The 21,482-nt window shown below is 44.1% G+C and overlaps 1 protein-coding gene across 4 annotated transcripts in view; it reads right to left on the bottom strand.

The window, feature by feature from the left end:
- Window positions 1-21,482, bottom strand: part of SH3PXD2A (SH3 and PX domains 2A) — a 395,312-nt gene that overhangs the window by 310,696 nt on the left and 63,134 nt on the right. For all 4 annotated transcript variants that reach the window (XM_073354457.1, XM_073354456.1, XM_073354459.1 and 1 more), the window contains one exon: window positions 19,969-20,049. In XM_073354457.1, the coding sequence (XP_073210558.1) occupies window positions 19,969-20,049 (81 nt within the window). The remainder of the gene's footprint in view (window positions 1-19,968; window positions 20,050-21,482) is intronic.

Genomic DNA, 21,482 nt, shown 5'->3' with positions numbered 1-21,482 from the left:
AAATAATATATTTGATACATGAGTAGATGAAACACCCGCCAGCACTCTGGGCAACGTTTTGCTCACAAAGGACTTTGGCAGATAGTAATAAGATTCTCCGGGGTTTGTGGGTCTATCTGAAAATGCATTGATTGCACCACTCCTACTTACACTGCCTACAAGAGTGGGCTTAGCTTTCAAACTCCACTCCCCCCAATGTGCAAAGGCCACAAGAGTCCTATGTGAAAGCCATGGCTGAGTTGTCCGACTCAGAGACAAGCCACACAATAAAAGATGTCATGAAATGATCTGCTCCAGCATAGCTGGTAACAAGGACATACACACCATCAGACATAATTCAACAACATGCATCACTAAACTCACCTTAGCCCTACAGAAGAACTTCTTCCCCTTAATCATTTTCCTTAATCCTTTCCAGCTTGGTTTTGATTTGGGTTTTTTATTTTCTTCCCAGTCAGTTCTTTTCCTCTCTCTCATTCACACACATTCCTTTCATAGTTTACCCTTAAGTATATCATCCACCTGGCTGAAGGCAGCAGCTCTGCAGGTCACACTGGTTTTCCCAACACACCCTTATCAACAAAGTGCAACAAAAACAAGGTGCATGCCACACTGCCTTCACCGGCTTGGCAGTCAGCTTGATCCACAGGCCTGAGGCTAAGTTTGAATTTGTGTGTGAGGCAGAGGGAGACTGACTGGAGTTTAGTCTTGGTTACACCTGATGTAAATTGTGCAAAGTCACTAACCTCCATGGATTGACAACAAAGTATCAAAGAACAGACTTTGGCCCAGTGTTGTTTTAGCATTGTGAAATTTGCAGAGATTGTTTTAAATACATGGATCTTTTTTGCATTCTCTGGTTAGTTCCTTTGTTATTTTGCCAACCAAAGCTTTGTCAACACTGGGAATTGGCCCCAATTTCAGCCTAGGAAGACAGTAGACAGGCAAAGCTGCAAAGGAGCTTACTCCTGCTTAAAACCTTGGTGAGCTCTACTGGTATAAACCACAGTTTTCCTTGTCTGCACTTGTGCAGCTACATTGGTGTTTGGCCATTGATTGGGGAGATTCCCAACGGAGACAAGACTTTGCTCTCTCACTCGGCCAAAATTCCACTGAACAGCATAATCTTCCACCCCTCATTCACTCCACCACTTCCGCAGTCCATGTGGTCCCATCTGCACTACCATACGCAGGAACCCATTTACACATGAGAGCAGAAGGGAGAGAGCTGCACCTTATTTTTACTTTGTTCCCAAACAGCACTCAATGGTGCCCTAGGGCCAAACTGTGAGCCCTTCTAAGCACCAGCAATTCCTGTTGAAGTCGATAGGAGTTGCAGGTACAGAGCATCTCTCAGGATTTGGGCATGGGGAGCGTGCTTTGGGAACACAGCAGAACCATGGCATGGTCCCATTATACTGCAAGAACAAACCATGTAAGTCTACCAGGCTGCAGCCAGCTTCCCCACCAAGAATGTCACCACAGAGCAGGCAGGCCCTAACCACCAACATCCTCTGACCAGCAGCGCTGGCCAGTGCTTCAGAAACTGAACTCAAAGCCACAATTGCATAAGGAGGTTTGTGTTTCTCTCCCAGGAACCTCTCTCTTGAGCCTGGCTTAGTTTGAAATCCTTGCCCAGCCCCAGTTACCAGCACTGCAGTTTTCTCTCTCCCTGCATGAATGAGAACAAAGGAACACAAGAGATCTGTGTCAAGTTGCTGCACATCTTGCTGTCTCTCTGGCCATGTAAACATCAGAGGTTTACCCGCCTTGATGATATATCTGCCACGCTGCTCCCCGTCAGGAAAAAGCAGAAACTAATCCAATGTCCTTCTGCTGGGCTCAGGTAAACACTTCAATACTATGAAACTAAGTTCAATCTGCCCTGTGTGGGAAAAACCTGCACTGGAGAAAGCAAACCCCACAAGTTTCATCTAGCAGCATTTCCAACCTATCGTCTTTCCTACAGGGATGGGATTAGGTCCCCAACAGTCATTGAAGTAAAGCCCCCCAATTCATCAAAACATTCTCCAGCTCTTCTGCACTGCTCCCCAGGCACCCAGCTGCCTTCGCAACACAGCTCCAAACAGTGCTATGTTGCCATGACTTCTTCACCAGTGATTGATCTAGAGTTTCTAGCAGGGCAAAGAGGCAAGCCCCAGAGGATAATTCTCCAGTGGAAATCCTCAGGAGTTTGTGGGAGACGGCACTGCACTGGGTACAGGAAGGGAGGAATGTGTCTTATCCCGGCACCATGGTCCAGTGTATGTGGTGGGGGAGGGAGTCAGGGAAGACTTCACACTCCCAGACACTTTACCTAAAATAAAGCTTAATTCCTCAGGTTTCATGCAGGTGAAGGGAACAACTCCCAGCTCTTAAGAGTTAGACCCACAGCGGACAAAACACTAGGAGACAGACTGACATTCCTAAAGCAGCTAATGTTATGTAAAATCCAGAGCTGGAAGAAACACTCTGTGATCATTTTGTTTATCCTCTAGGCTAACCCCTGATGACGGCGGAGTAAGAATCTACAGTTCCTTCTAGACTCAGCCGTTAAACATCTGATACTGTAAGAGTGGAGAGCTCGTGGGGAAACAGCCATGGCAGAGCCTGGCGTAACCTTTCCATTCTAGCTGGGGCAATTTTCTATTTACACTTAATGTAAATAAACTCCCCATTACCCTTCCAGGGTGAGTTAGGACATTTGTAAAAACCACCAGCTTCTCTCATCCCGAGCCAAGGGATGTGAGCATAATAGGCAGTTTTCATCTCAGTCTCTATACACTTAAGGAAAATGAAGGATGGTAATCCTGGCACAAAAGCAGAATTGTGTTTCAGGGGTGGGGCTGTGAACTCCATGTTATTTTCTGGCAGTATAAATAACTAAAAGCTAAATATGATTGCTTGGGGGCGGGGGGAGTGTCTGTGTTGCAGCAGATATGGCTGAGCTCTGTGGAATTGGTACTTCTGGGCAGTGGGGCCACAGAAGCATTCAAATCAGGATTTAAATTTTCATGGAGATCAAAAGGGGAAGTGGGAGGAGGAAAAGCCTAGTCTAAACGTCTTGTTGAAAGGAAAAACAAGGGTTGAATAAACAGCATCCTGAAAGCTCATCACCTGAGTGTGACAGGCACATCAGTTCATTCCCACTGTTCCCTGGGATCCAGTCACAACACAACAGTCCTGCAGGAACTGAGTTTACCCAACTGGGCTCCCAATGGTACCACAGGCATACAAAAACCAGAACAAGGTGAACAAATAGCTGAGTCCCATCTACACTGCAAGACCTGTGGTATTCACTTAAATGGACTAAAAAGGCCAAAAGGTGTTAACGCAATCCAGTCACTGTCCAACATTTAACAGTTGGAAACAAACTTCAGGGTTTGGTATACAGAGACCACAGCCTGCTTAGTACCTGGGCAAACACCCCATTAAAAATCCTTTTTAACCTTTCTTTAAAGAAACAGACAAGAAGGAAAAACAGTTAAAGCATTTGAAATGTAAAGTATTAAATAAGGCTTTTATGGTAAAAAACATGTTTTGTTCCCTTTCCCAGGAGAGAGTCTTTAGAAGGAAAAGCCCCCTTGTTTGACAGTTGCTCAGATGGTATTGAAGAGGGCAATAAGGGTCCTTTTGGGTAAAAGAGAAGAAGTTAGTTGAATGAGCTGGAGCTGTTGCTGCTCAAGTCTGGTCCCGTTTAATCTCAGGTCGTGTTTGGGATTCAGCTGGCGCTGATAGAGGTGGTGATGTGATCTGGATTCCTCTCTCTGGCCTGAATTGATCAGAGCATCTCTCAGGAGACAGTGGGGGGTGGCAGCCATGATGGTGAAACTCACTCTACTAGCCTCCGTCTGGTCTTCTCTCTTTGTTTTAAGAGCCCCAAAAGGGAGTGATGTATGGAATAGCCTCATTAGTGCGTCCAACCAATCAGGCCTAGTATTCGACACATCAATTTTGGCTCATTCATTTCCATTTTTGTATCTTCTGTTTTTACCGAGCTCAATTTTAACACTGTTCTTTAGTTACGTCAGTAGGCCTTGTTGTTTAGACTCGATATTTTTGAGTCCCTTTTGTACCTCTTCCCTTCAACATTTGTTATTATAGGTTATTGTGATATCTTACGAACTTTCACTCACTTTTCACCATTGACCTTACAATTCAGGTACATTTTTAGGTCCAATAATTACCACAAATCAAATTGTTTTTTAATATTTTGGGGGGACTAATTTGATGTAACCAGGTCTCCCAACACAGGAATAACGAAGGTGTAGATAGTATAATGAAGAAAGTTTAGATGGAACCTTAAAACATTCCGCTGAAGAAAGGCCTGATCTCTCCTGGCTTTTAGCCCATTTCGTGGTGATTTTCTAGAATTGCTACATTTATGACATGACACTATGACATAGCCAGAGGGCAGGCGGGCACAGGTATACCGAACACTAGCAAGATGGTTCATAAAAGAGTGGAGATTTTCAGTACTGCTTTTACATTTCCCTTAGCAACCCAGTTTATTAGGCATTTACATTCATGAAGCATTTAATAAATAATAGTAGCAGCAGCTACAATAAAAATAGGTCCAGATCTTCAGCTGGTATAAATTAACTCAGCTCCAAGGAATTAAAATAATCTGGAAGAAGGGATTTGCATTATTAGAATCATTCCCTTTCACTCTTAATGGATTTTAGTGCACTATTATAGCTGGATGCATCAGGTCAAGGGTTTTTACAAGTATTTGTATAGTACCGAACACAAAGAGGCTCTGATCGGTGATGGAGGCCTCTGGTAATACTGTAACAAACACAACAACTAGAAATGTACTTTAAAATAGGTAATTTATCTAACAAAACCAAATAGAGCTGGATGAATAATTCATAACAAATAATCCAATTAATTTTGCCACATTTTGTGTTTGCAAAATATTAACAGATCACGATTCAGTTTGGAAGTTATTCTCTGAATAAATTTCTGCAAAGAATTCTTGGTTTGTGTATTTTGCTTGGAGAGGTCATTGTGAGTGTCTGATGCTGCATATTCAAGTGGGTGTCACTGGATGCATAGTTTACAGGGTAATATATCTGTCCCCAATGGGCTGAGTTTAACTCTTTAGAATCAGGGTTCTGGTTCTGAATAGTCACAATTCATCAACTGTAAAATCTGCTTTTCACTAACATTCTGCAGTATTTTCTTAAAATTTTCTGGCTGGGCACACATGTCTGGGTGAACTCTCATTCACTGGGGAATTCACACACAAAGGGGCACAAATGCAGGAGAAACAAATTCATTTACAGACTGCAAAGAATATTCACATACGATTTCTACAACCTTCACTCAGTTGTAAAAATACTTTCCTTCTACACACAAACATTTGCTACTGTGGCATCATACCACAGTGTTCTCCTCTAACTAGAGAAGGAATCTGAGCCAGCAGCTGGCATAACATCTGAATTTTCTCAAGAGTTCAGGGCCGTTCAGTTCTAGAAACTTTGGTTCCGGCTTATCTCTAATTCTAATAAAGTTAAATTACTCTCTTTTTAAGCAATAGAAGTTAATTGCTCCAGACCTCTGCCAGTAGCTTGCAGTTCACAGCATTAGGTGTTTCTAAAGCACTAGCCTTATTAAATATCATAGAGCGCAGGATTGTGTTTGTTTGAAATGGCCAAATCTCCATTAGTAAAATGCAAATGTTACCAGGATGTAGTGCTGTTTGCATTGTGCTCTGTTTAAAGTTTGTGTCACAATGTCCTGCTGTAAAGCAGGCCAACTGCTCTTTGTTATTATTACTTCATTTCTTAGATTTCCCCTGATTGTATCTGGCAGATCTTCAACTGGAGAAAGCCCCAAACTGAGCTGCCTTATCTGCAAGTGCTGGATGCAAGCAGCTAATCAGGAAATTTGCCACAGTTCATGTATATTACACAGATTTCACATCCCAGAGGGATTTCTTTTTATGAGTTCTCACTCTCCTGCATGAAATCCGAACTACTTTGTAATCCAACACCCTAATGTACCTTCCCTCCGATCCCCCAGGGCCTTGATCCAATGAGCAAATTTGGCAGCCACCAACTTCCAAGCATGATCAAACACTTTGGAGATGGACTTCATCCTCTCCCCTGGAAGATGAGATTTCCAGAGTCCTGCCCTAGCACATTAAAACAGGGTCCACGCCACATGAAATTACACAAAGGAAATGTCAAACCTGAACGCTAAAACTGGCAGCAACTGCCTAACACTTGTCTACCTAGGACTTCGCAGCTGGCACTGTGTTACGCACCAGTCAACTGGCAGGGGCACTCAAACCCAGATGCTGCTACTTCAAAAGCACAAGTTCTTCCCACAAAGGAGACTCTTTTAATTGTTAGTAGTAGAGGGCCAATGACACACAAATGAATCACTCTGATTTGACCCACTAGTGGTTAATGGTGTGCACAAGCACGCACACACACTTTTCATTACAATCATGTAACTCATTCTCCTTCAATTTTTACAACTTACATTTTATCACAAAATGAAGACTGTAAAGAAGTGTTTTCACTGCCAGGAAATTTACACACCCATCATATACCGAAATTGTCACCTAATTGGTGGTACAGCAAAGAGGCAAACTATCTCTTTGTGATATTCCCTAGAAAAATCCTCACCCATCTATCTAAATATTGAATCAGCAGATTAATTAGAGCTTGCTTTACTACTGTGATTAAGCGACCATACAGTGGGTGTCTACAAATTAAATGCTAAGAAAAACTACCAGTACTGAACGTTAAGGTTGCAAAAGGCAATGAATTGATGATGGGAGCTAGTTAATTTCCTTCTCAAGTCTAACAAGTCACAGTGATCACTGGCTTTGCAAAATAAAGATACTTAAGGCCACTCAGATTTTCAGACCGCTCTATAGTCAGCACAAGGAAGTAATGCCAGTGCAGGAATTAAATGCGGTTTGTAGGAAGTAATGCCAATGCAGGAATTAAATGCGGTTTGTAGAGTGTCATAGATTCATAGATGCTGAGGCCAGAAGGGATCACTGTGATAATCCGTCTGACCTGCATACACCGGCCATAGGACTTCCCCCAAAATAATTCATTTAAACTAGAGCAGATCTTTTAGAAAAACACCAAATCTTGATTTTAAAATGGACAGTGATGGAGAATTGACCACAACCCTTGGTAAGCTGTGCACAGGTGAACCTCTCTCTAAATAACTGCCTCCAGCCTAAAGCTCCTGTTTGGAGCCTAATTAGCTGGTTGGGCCCACTTGGCCCAATTCTGCTCTTGCAGAGCTAGTGTGGGCCTCTCACCCCCTCACACAACGCATTATGGAGGAAATTAACCCTTTTGGAGATGCAGGCTGAGCCAGTGCCCCCATACCAGCAGCAAAGTCAGCTCCTGGAGAGGGAGATCTAGCAACATTCAGCAGCTTAGTTGGAGCGGCGACGTGACGACTTGCGGGCTGCGATCGTTGAGCCATTTTTAGCTGACCTACAGCAGCAAAATCCCTGGAGCCTGCACCACTACTGGATGATCTTCCTGTGCAACGTGCGTTGCAGTAATGCCCAAGATGACAAGCAAAGGACACAAGGAGGGGAACGCCCTTGGTTACATGTGTTCGGGTGATCCCTTTCACAGTCCCAGGTTACAGGAGGTTTTCACGGGAGCCAACATCTATTGTAACATGGGAGGCACTTTGCCGTTTTCCCATCACGGCCCTAGTCTTTGTCTGACGTGGAGTCTCTTCAGGAACAAAAAGTGGAAACTGAACAGAGATTGTTTTCCAAGTGGACATTTACATTTAAATAATGATGGAAATAGGAATTACAAAACAACTCCATTTATTCAATGAAGATAAAGGCATTGCCCCAGGCAGCTGCTATCTACAGCATCAGAACGAAAATCAGTATTAAAATAACAATTAAATCAGTTACAACAAACCACTTCCTGGCTCAATAATCACTCCAGCCATTTATTTTTTCCCAGGGGCCTCTCAGGTCTCCTCTGTATTCCCCACCACACTGAGGCCCAGTGTTGGGCTGAAGTGACTTGACATAGTTCTATACAAGATGTAGCCAATAATGCTCCTGTCTTGGGTATACGGGATCATTTTAAAGCTATTCAAGGCTCCCAACCAGAGCTGGAGCGTGGAATCCACTACATAGCTGCCAGTGTAACATCGACAGACTCCAATCATCGGCAGGTGGGATCAAACCTGGGACCTCTGGAGCTTAGTGCCTGAGCTTCTACAGCATGACCTAAAAGTCAACAGGCTGTTAGCTAAAGCTGTCGAGCAAACTCATTAATCTCTCTCTTTCCAAGTGGTCTCAGTGCCACCAGATGGGACAGAACACCACACCCAGGAGGTGGGGAGGTTACACTACTCTTTCTGAGCTGCAGAGGGCTCATGTAATACCGGGGCAGTCTGGTGCTTGTACCTAGAATTTGATTTTCTGAATCACCCTTAAAATGTTCCATCTCTGACTTCCCTACGTGCAAATCTTGGCTCGCAGAAGCTGACAAACGGTTGGTGTTTACTAAGAAAGAGGATGCCATTTCACCCCGGGTGCCCTGCACTGATCTCTCAGGAAAGACAGGTTGAGGGGGCAATGTTCTGATTTCCTCTGGATTTTCACAGGCTTGATTCAATTTCAATCCTATTTTTAAGGTGGCTGCTTTCAAACCAAATTCTAACTTCCAGTTTCTAGAATATCTCCTTTTCTCCAGACTCCCTTTAATAGAAATGGGCCTCAACCAAACCCTTGGATCTGAACTTCATGGGTGTGGTATGGAATCAGGTTCCGGGTCTGGTTCTGAATTACTTATCAGTTCTCCATCTCAATTATGGGGCAAAATAAGACTCAGAATCCCAGCACCTATACTTGGGGGAAGTTTTGGTCCAATCTTTGTGGCTCAGAACCATCTCTGTTCAAGACAGCGGCTATAACCTAGAACAGGGGAACATACACAGTGACATGGCACAGCTTCGAGTGCGGGGTCCTGAGTAACCACTGCTTTATCAATGGAGTCCCACCAGTGCAGAACTGGAATGATGCATTGGTGAACTGGGCCCCGAATTTTAAACACTCTCTTCTCTTCTGTCATCCTCCTTCACCCCAGCTCCATCCCTGCGGCTCTACTCCCTCACTTTCCACCCCCTTCTTTCCCCACTCTGATCCCTTTCCCTGTGCCCTCTCCTCTGCCTCACCACTCTTGCAGCCACCACCTCCACATACACAAACACACTCTCTCTCTCACCTGGGTAGCCCTGAGACACACACACACACAGCTATGCAGAGACTTCTGATCCCTGCCCATGCTATGGGCTAGAAACTCCTCTCATACATTGCTCCCAAACTTCTGATTACAACAGGGACGAGCTACATCATGCACTAAACTACATCAGCTGCTCTCCTCTCCTGTCTCTACCTCCACCAACATCAGGAGCTGGACAAACCGGTATTGATGACCTAGATGGCTGTTTTGCACAACAGAAGGCTGGAAAGGAACCTAATGGAGTTAAAGCATCTTTAACTTGCAATAAAAGGTCATTTGTTTACAGGTAGCACTGTTTACAAACTTGAAAATACATCTCCATCCATTCCTGTTCTTCGCAGTTAAAAAAAATGGTTTTCCTCCATTGTGGCTGATGAGGTTTGAAATTAACTTTTGGCTTATTTTTAAGCTCCTTGTCTTTCTCTCTGCATCACTGATGACTTCAACACAGGTCTGAGCTTGTCAATTAACTACTGCCACAGAACCAACAAAGGAAGCTCTACCACACAAAGGATTGTTTTTAGGTAGGTCCTACACAAAAATAGTAATAATTGAGATAGAGGATATTGTAATGAAAGAGCTAGAAACCCGATGTACACAACTGCCCTCTATAGGATGGAGTCAGCACTGTTCCACTGTATTTCATACAAGCTGTATTGGTTAACAGCCAATGCAGATTCTCTTTCAGCTCAGTTAGAAGAAATGGGTTCTTTTGAAGAAGCAGGATCTTGTTTCTAATCCCACTGTCTCCATAAAATTTCGAGTGACCATGGCACACAGCATGGTTATAACCACTAAGTCTTAGATGGCGGTAGATTTATGACAACAATTCATACATTTTGTGGGGACAGAAAGGTGACTGTTTATATAAAGAAGCACACTGCAGACCAGGGATCAGTGAGTGGCTGGCGCTCTGCTGATTAATCACTGTCTAGGTAAAAAGAACAGAGTTACAGTTTGCAATTATAGTTTTTATGGGTAAGTTTTTGTTTAATGCAATCTTTAGTGCTCAGTTACTCTATTATTGCTCTATAAACAATCAGGGTGATCCTAGGAATAATAAATGAAGTTCCTGATGTTTCATATTCAGCCTGAAAACAGCTAAAGCGCTTCCATCTTGCTAATAAAAGTCTTTATTTTTTTAAAATGGTCTAAGTAGCCAGGGAGTTGGCTCTCTGTGCCACTTGAGGAAAACCAGCTTATATCAGCAGGATTGAATCTAGAGCATATTTTCTGCAAACTGATCTGCAGAGTGAATGCTTGAAGAAAGATTTATTTATTTGTCTTTTCAAACTTCTGACATTTCAGATGTCTCTTTGTGGCCAAAACATGTCAATGTGGGGTAATCCGTGCTGGGAAATGTCATCCTGCCTACCTAACATTCCTTCTGCGCCTTCAGTTGGCATTTTATTCTTCTTCGTTTCACATCCTCGATTGTTGTGTAGCGTAACTGCATGCTGTTAAAAATGGCTGCTGTGTTTCACCGCCCCAGAGAGGGGCGCATTTCAATACTGCAAGAAAGGATTCTTATATATAGGGCAAAAACTCTGATCTCCAGTTGACATCGGCAGGTCCTAGTGAAATCAATGGAAAGTCCAGACATTTGAGAGCAGAATTTGATCCTTCTGTCCAGATTCTGATCTGGTCATACCCTGATATAATACAACTCCACTAACCACAGAAGGCGAGAGATCCCATTTACACATGTGAGATCAGAACAGAGCCTATAGGCTCACTGGGCCAAATTCATAGGTGACGTGTAAGAGGGTGTTTTATGTGACCTGCTGGTGTGTGGTTGAAGATCTAAGGGAGTCTGAACTGGTGTAACTTACACATGGAATGGCCTGTAAGAAGAGTTACACCAGCTGAGACTCACCTCTGAATAGCAATTTCCCCATTTGCAAAACTGGGTTAATAATAACTCCCAATCTAACATGGGTGTTAGGAGGGTTACTTAATTGTAGGCTCCGGTTCTCCACTGCCTTAGAGCTTGTATAATCATTGACACGCCTGCATAGCGTCAAATGCATGCAGATCAGAATTTCCCACCCACTTCCAGCATGAGCAGCATTTTACACCCATTTTGCACAATGATTACACCAGATATAAGGCCATGAAGAATCAACCTCTAGGTCTTATAAAGCTCTTTGAATACGTTAAGCACTGTAGAAACGCCAGTATTATAATTACTGCAAAAAGCTCATTTGGCCAACATTAGGGGAGTGCAGCATGGGTGAACTACTAACACATGCCCATATCCTATTACAATGACTAGCGAATCAATTTGCAGCGCTGGGAGACCTTGGGTGGATTCTAATTACTCACGTTCCAGGTGAAAGGTTAGGACTTGCTACAAACAGATGTCTTCATCCTTCTGGAGGAGCCTACCCCGTATCGGGTAGTGGGGCTGTTAAGTGTGAACTTCACCCAGGAGAAAATGAAATCTGATGAAAGACCCTTGCTCCGCCACAGTCAACTCACTTCAGTCAGGTCCATGTTTAAGCTGGTCGGAGTGGTGCTTTGCTGGTGGGTCATTCCACCATTGAAGTTGAATGCTCACTTCTTGCCTCCCCAAACCAGTTAGATTTTAGAACTACAAACAAGGGGAAGCCCTTGGAAATCCACACCGATCCCTGATGCACATGTTCTAATGCAGCCTAAAGACAGACGCCCTCGCATCTGGCCCTTTCCTTCTGTTCTGCTATTTGAGCTGTTCTGCTGGTATTCATTTCCCCCAGCCCATGCACAAAAGGCCAAATGTAGCTTGGAGTAAGCAGAAGAATCTCCCATTAAAGTGTCTGGACCACATTCAGCAGTGATGGAAATCATAGTGCCAAGACTGAATGTGAAACAGATGTATGTTATCTTAAGGATATCTTGCATGGATTTGATAGTCACCGGGTGTGCAAGAAACACCAAAGGAGCTAACAGGGGCCTATCACTAACCAAATGTGTACAAGAGAAGCAGAAGTGCATGCCTCGCACCATCCCAAACACTGGTGGGACCAAACCCAGCGCTGATATAAGTGGAAAGGGGCTTGCACTGAAATCAGTAGGAGTTGCACAGAGTCCCCACATAACGCTACGCCGTACTGAGCAGTACCTAGTAAGTTACACCCATTTTGTTCACACACTGACTGCCAATCCATAGAAGTTAATGCCACTTTCACATTAACTTATACCTGATTCTCTGCTACCTTGCACCCTGCGGAATAGCCTTTCGCACCCATGCAGCCAATGTCAAGCGGGGGTAAGAATACTCCTATTTTGGAATGGTAGCATTTGTGCAGTCATTGACTTCTGTGCAAAGTGGGTGTCCAATGCTACCATTCTGACATAGTAGCACTTTTAGCCCCTATTTTGTATTTGCTCTGCACAAGTGTAAGTGACTCCACAAAGTGGAAGGCAACAGATAATGAGACAAGACAAGCACTTTATAACACCATCGAATGTTGAGTTAATCAATACTGTTGATCCCATTTACTGAAACGTCAAGCCCAGCACATATTCTGCTGCCATGATCCATGTCACCACTGGATGGGACTCTGTCACCAACTAAATCAGGAGATTACTGCACCGTTTAATTTAAACCCCACTTTATACATCTCCAGCCCTCAGCTGGAAGTGTGGGAGGAGGAGTTATTTTATCAAGCATCACAGAACAGGTACCAGTTTAAATGGTATTCACCCATTCTCTGATTCAATTCAGCAATCTCCAGCTCTTAAGTTTCACAGCAAGTATAAACATGTTGCCCTGTTCATTTTCCCGAAGAGAGTCTGACCCCTCGTTCAGATCACTCACACCCGCAAAAATCTGGAGTAACTCCACGGAAGTTACCTGGGATTTGCATCAGTGTAACAGAACTGGGGCTGACTCTTAGCACCTGCAGGGCTGAAGAAGAGGGTTTGCTAGACAGTATTTAGGAGAAACAGTATCTACCACCTCCCAGTTGTTGCCCATATAGATTGCAACTGGAAAAGGGTGGGCTATTTAAAAGAAACAAAAAATTATAGCCACAAAATTAATTATTTGTATTCCTTTTTCTCCTCCTCCAGGCAGCTCTGCAGGCTGCCCCTCGAGTGCTATCGGGTATCACTGTCAACATCAGCCCTTGCAGCTTTGATTAAGTCATTACAAGCCTTTCTTGTTATTCTACGTCCATTCAGAAGCAAAAAGAAACACATATAGGTGCACAGCAAAGTCCAGAAGTGCAGACATGATGGGACAAGCTTGTCTGTCAGAAAACTCCAGCTGTTTGGGACACACACAGTGCCTCTGAGTTAGCTTGCATTAGACCACTGAGTGCACGCTTGATTTTCTGTTTATAGTGAAGTAGGAAGTATGCGGGGAGGAGTAAATTTATTTGATTATGCAAAAGAGCATTACCATGCTCAGCAAGCACACAATAAAATCTTCCCAGTGCAGGGATCAGCCCAGCCCTATGGCCCTGAGTGTGGAGTCTGACTTCTCCCCCACCTTCCAGCTTGGTCAGCCTCCTAGACACCCCCAGGGCCTGTGCAAAGGGAAGGGGACACTGGAGTTATTGCCTTGCTCATCACGAACCAGGTAGTGTTCCCACAGCCTGCCCTATGATCCAGACCAAAACTTTAGGTCCAGACACACCTGAGCTTTTGCTTTGGAAACTGGGGATTGACACCTAGAGTTGGATTTTGCAGCTCAGGCCCAGATATCATTTTAATCCCTTCCTTGTTCCAGGAAGGCTGCTGAAACTTGTTTCAAATTTAAAATCTTGCTCATCACTTCTGAGGATCTTAACATCTGTTTATTTAATTGCAGTGGCCGCTGGGAGCCCCAATCATGGACCAGAATTCCATTGCACTAGACGCAGTACAAATAGAGAACAAAAGAGACAGTCCTTGCCCTAAAGAGCTTATTGTCCCATCTCAACAGCACCACGTATCTCCCTATCAGGTGAATCCCGCAACCGTTGAGGGGAACTCAAAGGTCCACTATGCAGCAGAACCACTGCTATTAATCTGCAGGGGGAGCAACGCTGGGGGACATTCCAACCTCTGTGTGCTACGAAGCACCACTCTGTGGCATCTCTCTCCACAGCAGCAGCGTGGAGAAGGGGTAGGCATGGTGAGCGGAGCTACAAACGACAGGAGGGCACTAACCAAAAAGGATGCCCAGGGCAGTTACAACAGGCTGAAGTAGCAACCCTGCTCTGCATAGGTGTAAGTGACTCCACAAACCATGGCCATGGGGTGGCTACATGGGGGGGAAGTCCCTGGGCTGGGGGCAACTTGCATTCCTCACCCCAAATGTAATTCACACACTCAAAGCCTCTTTATTTGCATGGTTTCAGAGTAACGGCCGTGTTAGTCTGTATTCGCAAAAAGAAAAGGAGGACTTGTGGCACCTTGGAGACTAACCAATTTATTTGAGCATAAGCTTTCGTGAGCTACAGCTCACTTCACCGGATGCATACCGTGGAAAGTGTAGAAGATCTTTTTATATACACACAAAGCAATTCCTACCTACATGCCTCCAGCTTTCACCCTGACCACACCACACGATCCATCGTCTACAGCCAAGCTCTACGATACAACCGCATTTGCTCCAACCCCTCAGACAGAGACAAACACCTACAAGATCTCTATCAAACATTCTTACAACTACAATACCCACCTGCTGAAGTGAAGAAACAGATTGATAGAGCCAGAAGAGTTCCCAAAAGTCTCCTACTACAGGACAGGCCTAACAAAGAAAATAACAGAACGCCACTAGCCGTCACCTTCAGCCCCCAACTAAAACCCCTCCAACGCATTATTAAGGATCTACAACCTATCCTGAAGGATGACCCAACACTCTCACAAATCTTGGGAGGCAGGCCAGTCCTTGCCTACAGACAGCCCCCCAACCTGAAGCAAATACTCACCAGCAACCACATACCACACAACAGAACCACTAACCCAGGAACCTATCCTTGCAACAAAGCCCGCTGCCAACTGTGCCCACATATCTATTCAGGGGACACCATCACAGGGCCTAATAACATCAGCCACACTATCAGAGGTTCGTTCACCTGCACATCCACCAATGTGATATATGCCATCATGTGCCAGCAATGCCCCTCTGCCATGTACATTGGTCAAACTGGACAGTCTCTACGTAAAAGAATAAATGGACACAAATTAGATGTCAAGAATTATAACATTCATAAACCAGTCGGAGAACACTGCACTCTCTCTGGTCATGCAATTACAGACATGAAAGTTGTGATATTACAACAAAAAAACTTCAAATCCAGACTCCAGCGAGAAACTGCTGAATTGGAATTCATTTGCAAATTTGATACAATTAACTTAGGCTTGAATAGAGACTGGGTGTGGCTAAGTCATTATGCAAGGTAACCTATTTCCCCTTGTTTTTTCCTACCACCCCCCAGACGTTCTTGTTAAACCCTGGATTTGTGCTGGAAATGGCCCACCTTGATTATCATACACATTGTAAGGAGAGTGATCACTTTAGATAAGCTATTACGAGCAGGAAAGTGGGGTGGGAGGAGGTATTTTTTCATGCTTTGTGTGTATAAAAAGATCTTCTACACTTTCCACAGTATGCATCCGATGAAGTGAGCTGTAGCTCACGAAAGCTTATGCTCAAATAAATTGGTTAATCTCTAAGGTGCCACAAGTACTCCTTTTCTTTTATTTGCATGCTGTGCTGATTATATGGATTTTTGCCCTCTCTTAGGAGAGTCACCACAGATAAAGTGAGGAGTTAGTGGCTGTGAGAGGGCATCCCATGAAACCCCACTATTGTCTTTGCCTTTCTAACTCCCCTCTCAGACCCACTACAGGAGCATTTAATATTTTAAATCCCTGATGCTGAGCTGTTCACAGAACGCTAATGAAAGATGTTAAGAGGGAAGTGGGTCCAGTGCATGTCTCTTCACTGATGGAATTAGTAATGTCCATTTTCACCAGGAGTCCAGCTTCATTAATATGAATAAAATAACAATAATACTCTGCACTCCAGTAATGCTTTTAACCCACAGATCTCAAAGCACCTTACGATAGCCTGCATGCATCATTGCCCCCGCTTTGCAGATGGGGAAACCAAGGCACAGAGAAGTGAGTGACTTGCCCTGAGAGTTGCTAGCTGATTTGGAATAAGGATCCTGGTCACCTGACTTCAAACCCTGTGCTCTAATCACTGGAGATGCTTTCTTTCCTTCCTTCCTAAGGAATGCTGCAAATTTCTGTGTACACCAGTGCCCTTCCAATTGGCACAAAGGGCGACTCCCAAAATCCCTGGGAGGGACAAGGGTTAAATAAGGGAATTTCATTCCTTTCTTGTAATATTTTCTAGTGGGGGGGAGCCATGTTGTACAAGCAGGAGTTTTTTCACTGGCGCTAGGCACTTGCACTTATCAATGGGACCTTTCAGGACTCACTCTCCCTGACTGAGACATCATTTCCTGTCCAACACACTAACCCCATTGATAACTTCAGCTTGATGGGAACTTTTCAAACCCACCAGGAAAGGCCAGGAGACCCAGAAGAATATATACATGAAAACAGAACTGGAGCTTGAAAGAAAGAACGAAAGAAAGAAAGAAAAAGAACTGTTTTGGCCATGACCCTTACTCTAATACAAATACACACAGAAAGCTGCACATCAGTGAACAAGCATAACATCAGCCACAGAGAACCAACTGCACTTGGGATGTATTGTCTATGGCTTTGGTACTGACCAGTCTACACACTTCAACCCAGTCAATGGGTGTGGCGAGGGGTGGGAATGCAAAAGGAAACATAGGAAAGATGATGAATGTTCCCTTTTCTACCTTCATTCCGTTTCATTTCATCCGTATCACAAACTAGGAATTTGGGTCATGGGACTTGCTACGTAAAGGTCAAGCTTCTGGTTGAAAAACTAAAGCACTATAAAAGCGGCAAAGAGTCCTGTGGCTCCTTATAGACTAACAGGCGTATTGGAGCATGAGTTTTCGTGGGTGAATTCTACTCTGAAACAGGACTCTTTGCTGCTTTTATAGACCCAGACAAACACGGCTACCCCTCTGAAGCCTAAAGCACTGTAGCCTGCTTTTCTCAAACGTGACTAATGATTTGGGATACCCAACTACAGACACTTCAGAGGGAACTGATTCTGAAAATCAGGCCTCTTTAAGGGATCTCACGTTGGCCACCCAAAATTTGAGGAATCTGTTTCTTGCAGGTTCAGCATGACAAACAGGTTGATATCATCGATCGTGACACGGCTTTGAAGTTTGCGGCTGGCTGTGCACATCCATGACGCTAGCTAGAAGGGACTTTATTAGTATTCTAAATACACACAGGCCCAAACCACAAGCTTTAGAAATAGATCAACATTTTCCCAACATTCAGGAGTGCTTGGATACAAGTTTGGAGCTATGAGCTTTCTACAAGTGTGACGGTGCTAATAAGTGATGGTCACATAAACACCACCCTATACCGGAAACCAACTGACCGCCGTGGCTACCTACATGCCTCGAGTTTACATCCAGACCACACCACACGATCCATTGTCTACAGCCAAGCTCTACAATACAACCGCATTTGCTCCAACCCCTCAGACAGAGACAAACACCTACAAGATCTCTATCAAGCATTCTTACAACTACAATACCCACCTGCTGAAGTGAAGAAACAGATTGACAGAGCCAGAAGAGTACCCAGAAGTTACCTACTACTACCAACAAAGAAAATAACAGAACGCCACTAGCCGTCACCTTCAGCCCCCAACTAAAACCTCTCCAACGCATCATCAAGGATCGACAACCTATCCTGAAGGATGACCCATCACTCTCACAGATCTTGAGAGACAGGCCAGTCCTTGCTTATAGACAGCCCCGCAACCTGAAGCAAATACTCACCAGCAACCACACACCACATAACAAAAACACTAACCCAGGAACCTATCCTTGCAACAAAGCCCATTGCCAACTGTGTCCACATATCTATTCAGGGGACACCATCATAGGGCCTAATCACATCAGCCACACTATCAGAGGCTCGTTCACCTGCGCATCTAACAATGTGATATGTGCCAGCAATGCCCCTCTGCCACGTACACTGGCCAAACTGGACAGTCTCTACGTAAAAGAATAAATGGACACAAAATCAGACATCAAGAATTAGAACATTCAAACACCAGTCGGAGAACACTTCAGTCTCTCTGGTCACTCGATTACAGACCTAAAAGTGGCAATTCTTCAACAAAAAAACATCAAAAACAGATTCCAACGAGAGACTGCTGAATTGGAATTAATTTGCAAACTGGATACAATTAACTTAGGCTTGAATAAAGACTGCGAGTGGATGTGTCATTACACAAAGTAAAACTATTTCCCCTTGTTTATTCCCCCCCACTGTTCCTCAGACGTTCTTGTCAACTGCTGGAAATGGCCGACCTTGATTATCACTACAAAAGGTCCCGTTCCCCCCGCCCCGGCTCTCCTGCTGGTAATAGCTCACCTTACCTGATCACTCTCCTTACAGTGTGTATGGTAACACCCATTGTTTCATGTTCTCTGTGTGTATATAAATCTCTCCACTGTATTTTCCACTGAATGCATCCGATGAAGTGAGCTGTAGCTCACAAAAGCTTATGCTCAAATAAATTGGTTAGTCTCTAAGGTGCCACAAGTCCTCCTTTTCTTAGAGCAACCAGTGCACTTCAGAGTGATCTTATAACCCCAGCCAATTATGTTCTAGCTGTCTAGAAAGATAGCAGTGGGTTTTTTGCTGGATTATTGCTAATTAGGATACCAAGCAGGAGCTCTCTAACTAGTCTTCCAACAGCCTAGGAACAGCATAGCAAATAATTTAATCACTGGAGCCAATGCTGAATTTTGTAATTTGGGAAAACATACAAGTAACTGGAAAGCAAAGTTCATTTTCACACCAACACGGGCTGCTGCTGGAGAGACAATGATGCAATGGCAGAGTACATCAAAATGCAGAGACAAGAATACAGTGAGGAAGCATGTTCTAGTGTTTAAAGCAGAGGACTGGGGCCTGGTCTACATTGCAAAGTTAGGTCGACCTATCTACATTACTCAGGCCTGTGAAAAATGTCATGCCCTCTGAAATGTAGTTAGGCTGACCTAAGCCTTGACGTAGACACCTCAGCGGAAGAAAACAGGTCAGTGGAAAAATTCTTCATCTCTCAGAGTGCTGAATTTGCCACAGTGATGGAAGAACCCTTCTGTCACTGTAGTAAGCGTCTACCCTACAGCAGCAGAGTTGCAGCTGTGCCGCAGTAGCATTTCTCCATACCGTGGAAATCAGCACTCCTGGCTTTTGTGCCTATCTCTGGAAGGGGAGGATGGGTTAGTGGTTAGAACAGGGGACTGGGAGTCAGGACTCGCTTTCTATTCCCACCTCTACCATTGACTCATTGTGTGACCTCCGGCAAGCCACTTCTGAAAAACAGGTTTGAAATTAGGCACCCAAAACTAGAAGCCATTCTTGACAAATCTGGGCCTTAACCTCTCAATGGCTCAATTAACCCTTCTATAAAACAGGCAGGATAATACTGGATTTACCTATCTCACATCCTGTGAAGAATCTGCAAAGTGCTTTGAGATCATTTGATGCAACAGGCTATATAAGTCTTATTTAATGTTATTATGATGGTGTGGAAATGTACAAACTGATACAAGTAATATTTCCAGTTAGTAAAATGAACGATTACCTGCAGGTCAAAGAATTTGCTGTATCTCCGGTAGATGATCTGGGAAGTTGAGTCAGACCATGTTACATTTATGATATATACCTGTTCGGGGGAAGAAAAAAAAAATGTCAACACAGTGCCTAAGGAGCCCTAAAGCATTGGCTGCAGTTCAAAGGCAGAAAAGTCAGGACCCATGTGTGTGTCTATATAAGGAGATGATTTCCAATCTTTAATAAGTTTGACAGTCTAATACCACTTAGTCCCACGTGCACACTGGAAGAAACACAGCACCAAACTCAAAGTTAGTCTAAATTAAAGCTGTAGTTCTGTCCTGAACTCACCCTGGGCTTTCATAGGCTTCTCGGGAGAATGCTCTGTAGAACATAGCATAGAGCACAGTCTTCCACCAATCCACGTTAGTAACTCCTATTGACATTACTTTGCCTGGGTTTAAAGCTTTATTAGAATATTGGCACACTCCTTCCATCCCTCTCTGCCCCAAATCTGTCGGGGCCCAGGGCACATGCTGGTGGTGGGAGTGAGAAGGGGCCAGGAGAGCAGCTACATTGCACCCCATGCCCCCATTTGAGGCACATGAGGAGCCATGCTGGAGTCAGCTGCCACACTGTCCTTGCACACCTTGGAGATGAAGGTTTGTGCAGAGAGAATAGTGCCAGCCTGGCTCCAGAGGCAGTCCTGTTCCCACAGAGCGGTGGAAGACAGCTATAACTATGGAGGGACTGGCACATTCCAGGGCTGCTGCTCTCCCCCAAAACCAGGGATCTGCAGACTACTCCCCATCTCCTTCACAGGCAACCCAAACTTTTCTCCCCAAAGAAGCATTTTCGTTCCGCAGGACATTTGGATTAAAAAACTAAAACAATAGAAAATTAATATGGCAGATATTAAATGGATTATAAACTGGCTAGCTACTAGGTCTCAAAATGTAAATATAAATGGGGAATCAGCATTCAGTGGGTCTGTTTCCAGTGAGGTCTCACATGGATCAGTTCTTGGTCCCCAGTTGTTTAACATTTTTATCAGTAACCTGGACGAAAATATTAAATCGTCACTGATAAAAAGGTCTGCAGATAACACACTCATAGCGGAGTGGTAAATAATGAAGAGGACAAGTCACTGTCACTGATTCAGAGCGATCTGGATCACTTGGTAAACTGGGCACCAGAAAACAATATGCATTTCAATACGGCTAAATGTAAATGTATACATCTTGGAACAAAGAATGCAGGCCGTATTTACACAATGGGGGACTTCACCCTGGTGGATAATCAGCTGAACATAAGCTCACAGGGTAACCCTGTGGCCAAAACAGCCAGTGCCATCCTGGGATGCATAAACAGGGGAATCTCAAGCAGGAATAGAGAGGTTGTTTTATCTCTAGTATTTGGCACTGGTGTGACTACTGCTGGAATCCTGTATCCAGTTCTGGTGCCCACAATTCAAGGATGTTGATAAATTGTAGAGAGTTCAGAGAAAAGCCACACGACTGATTAAAAGATTAGAAAATATGCCTT

The sequence above is a fragment of the Lepidochelys kempii genome, chromosome 7 (genome assembly GCF_965140265.1).
Source record: "Lepidochelys kempii isolate rLepKem1 chromosome 7, rLepKem1.hap2, whole genome shotgun sequence".
NCBI lineage: Eukaryota > Metazoa > Chordata > Testudines > Cheloniidae > Lepidochelys > Lepidochelys kempii.
Note: the sequence above shows the minus strand (reverse complement) of the source record. Positions and strands in the feature narration are given on the sequence as shown.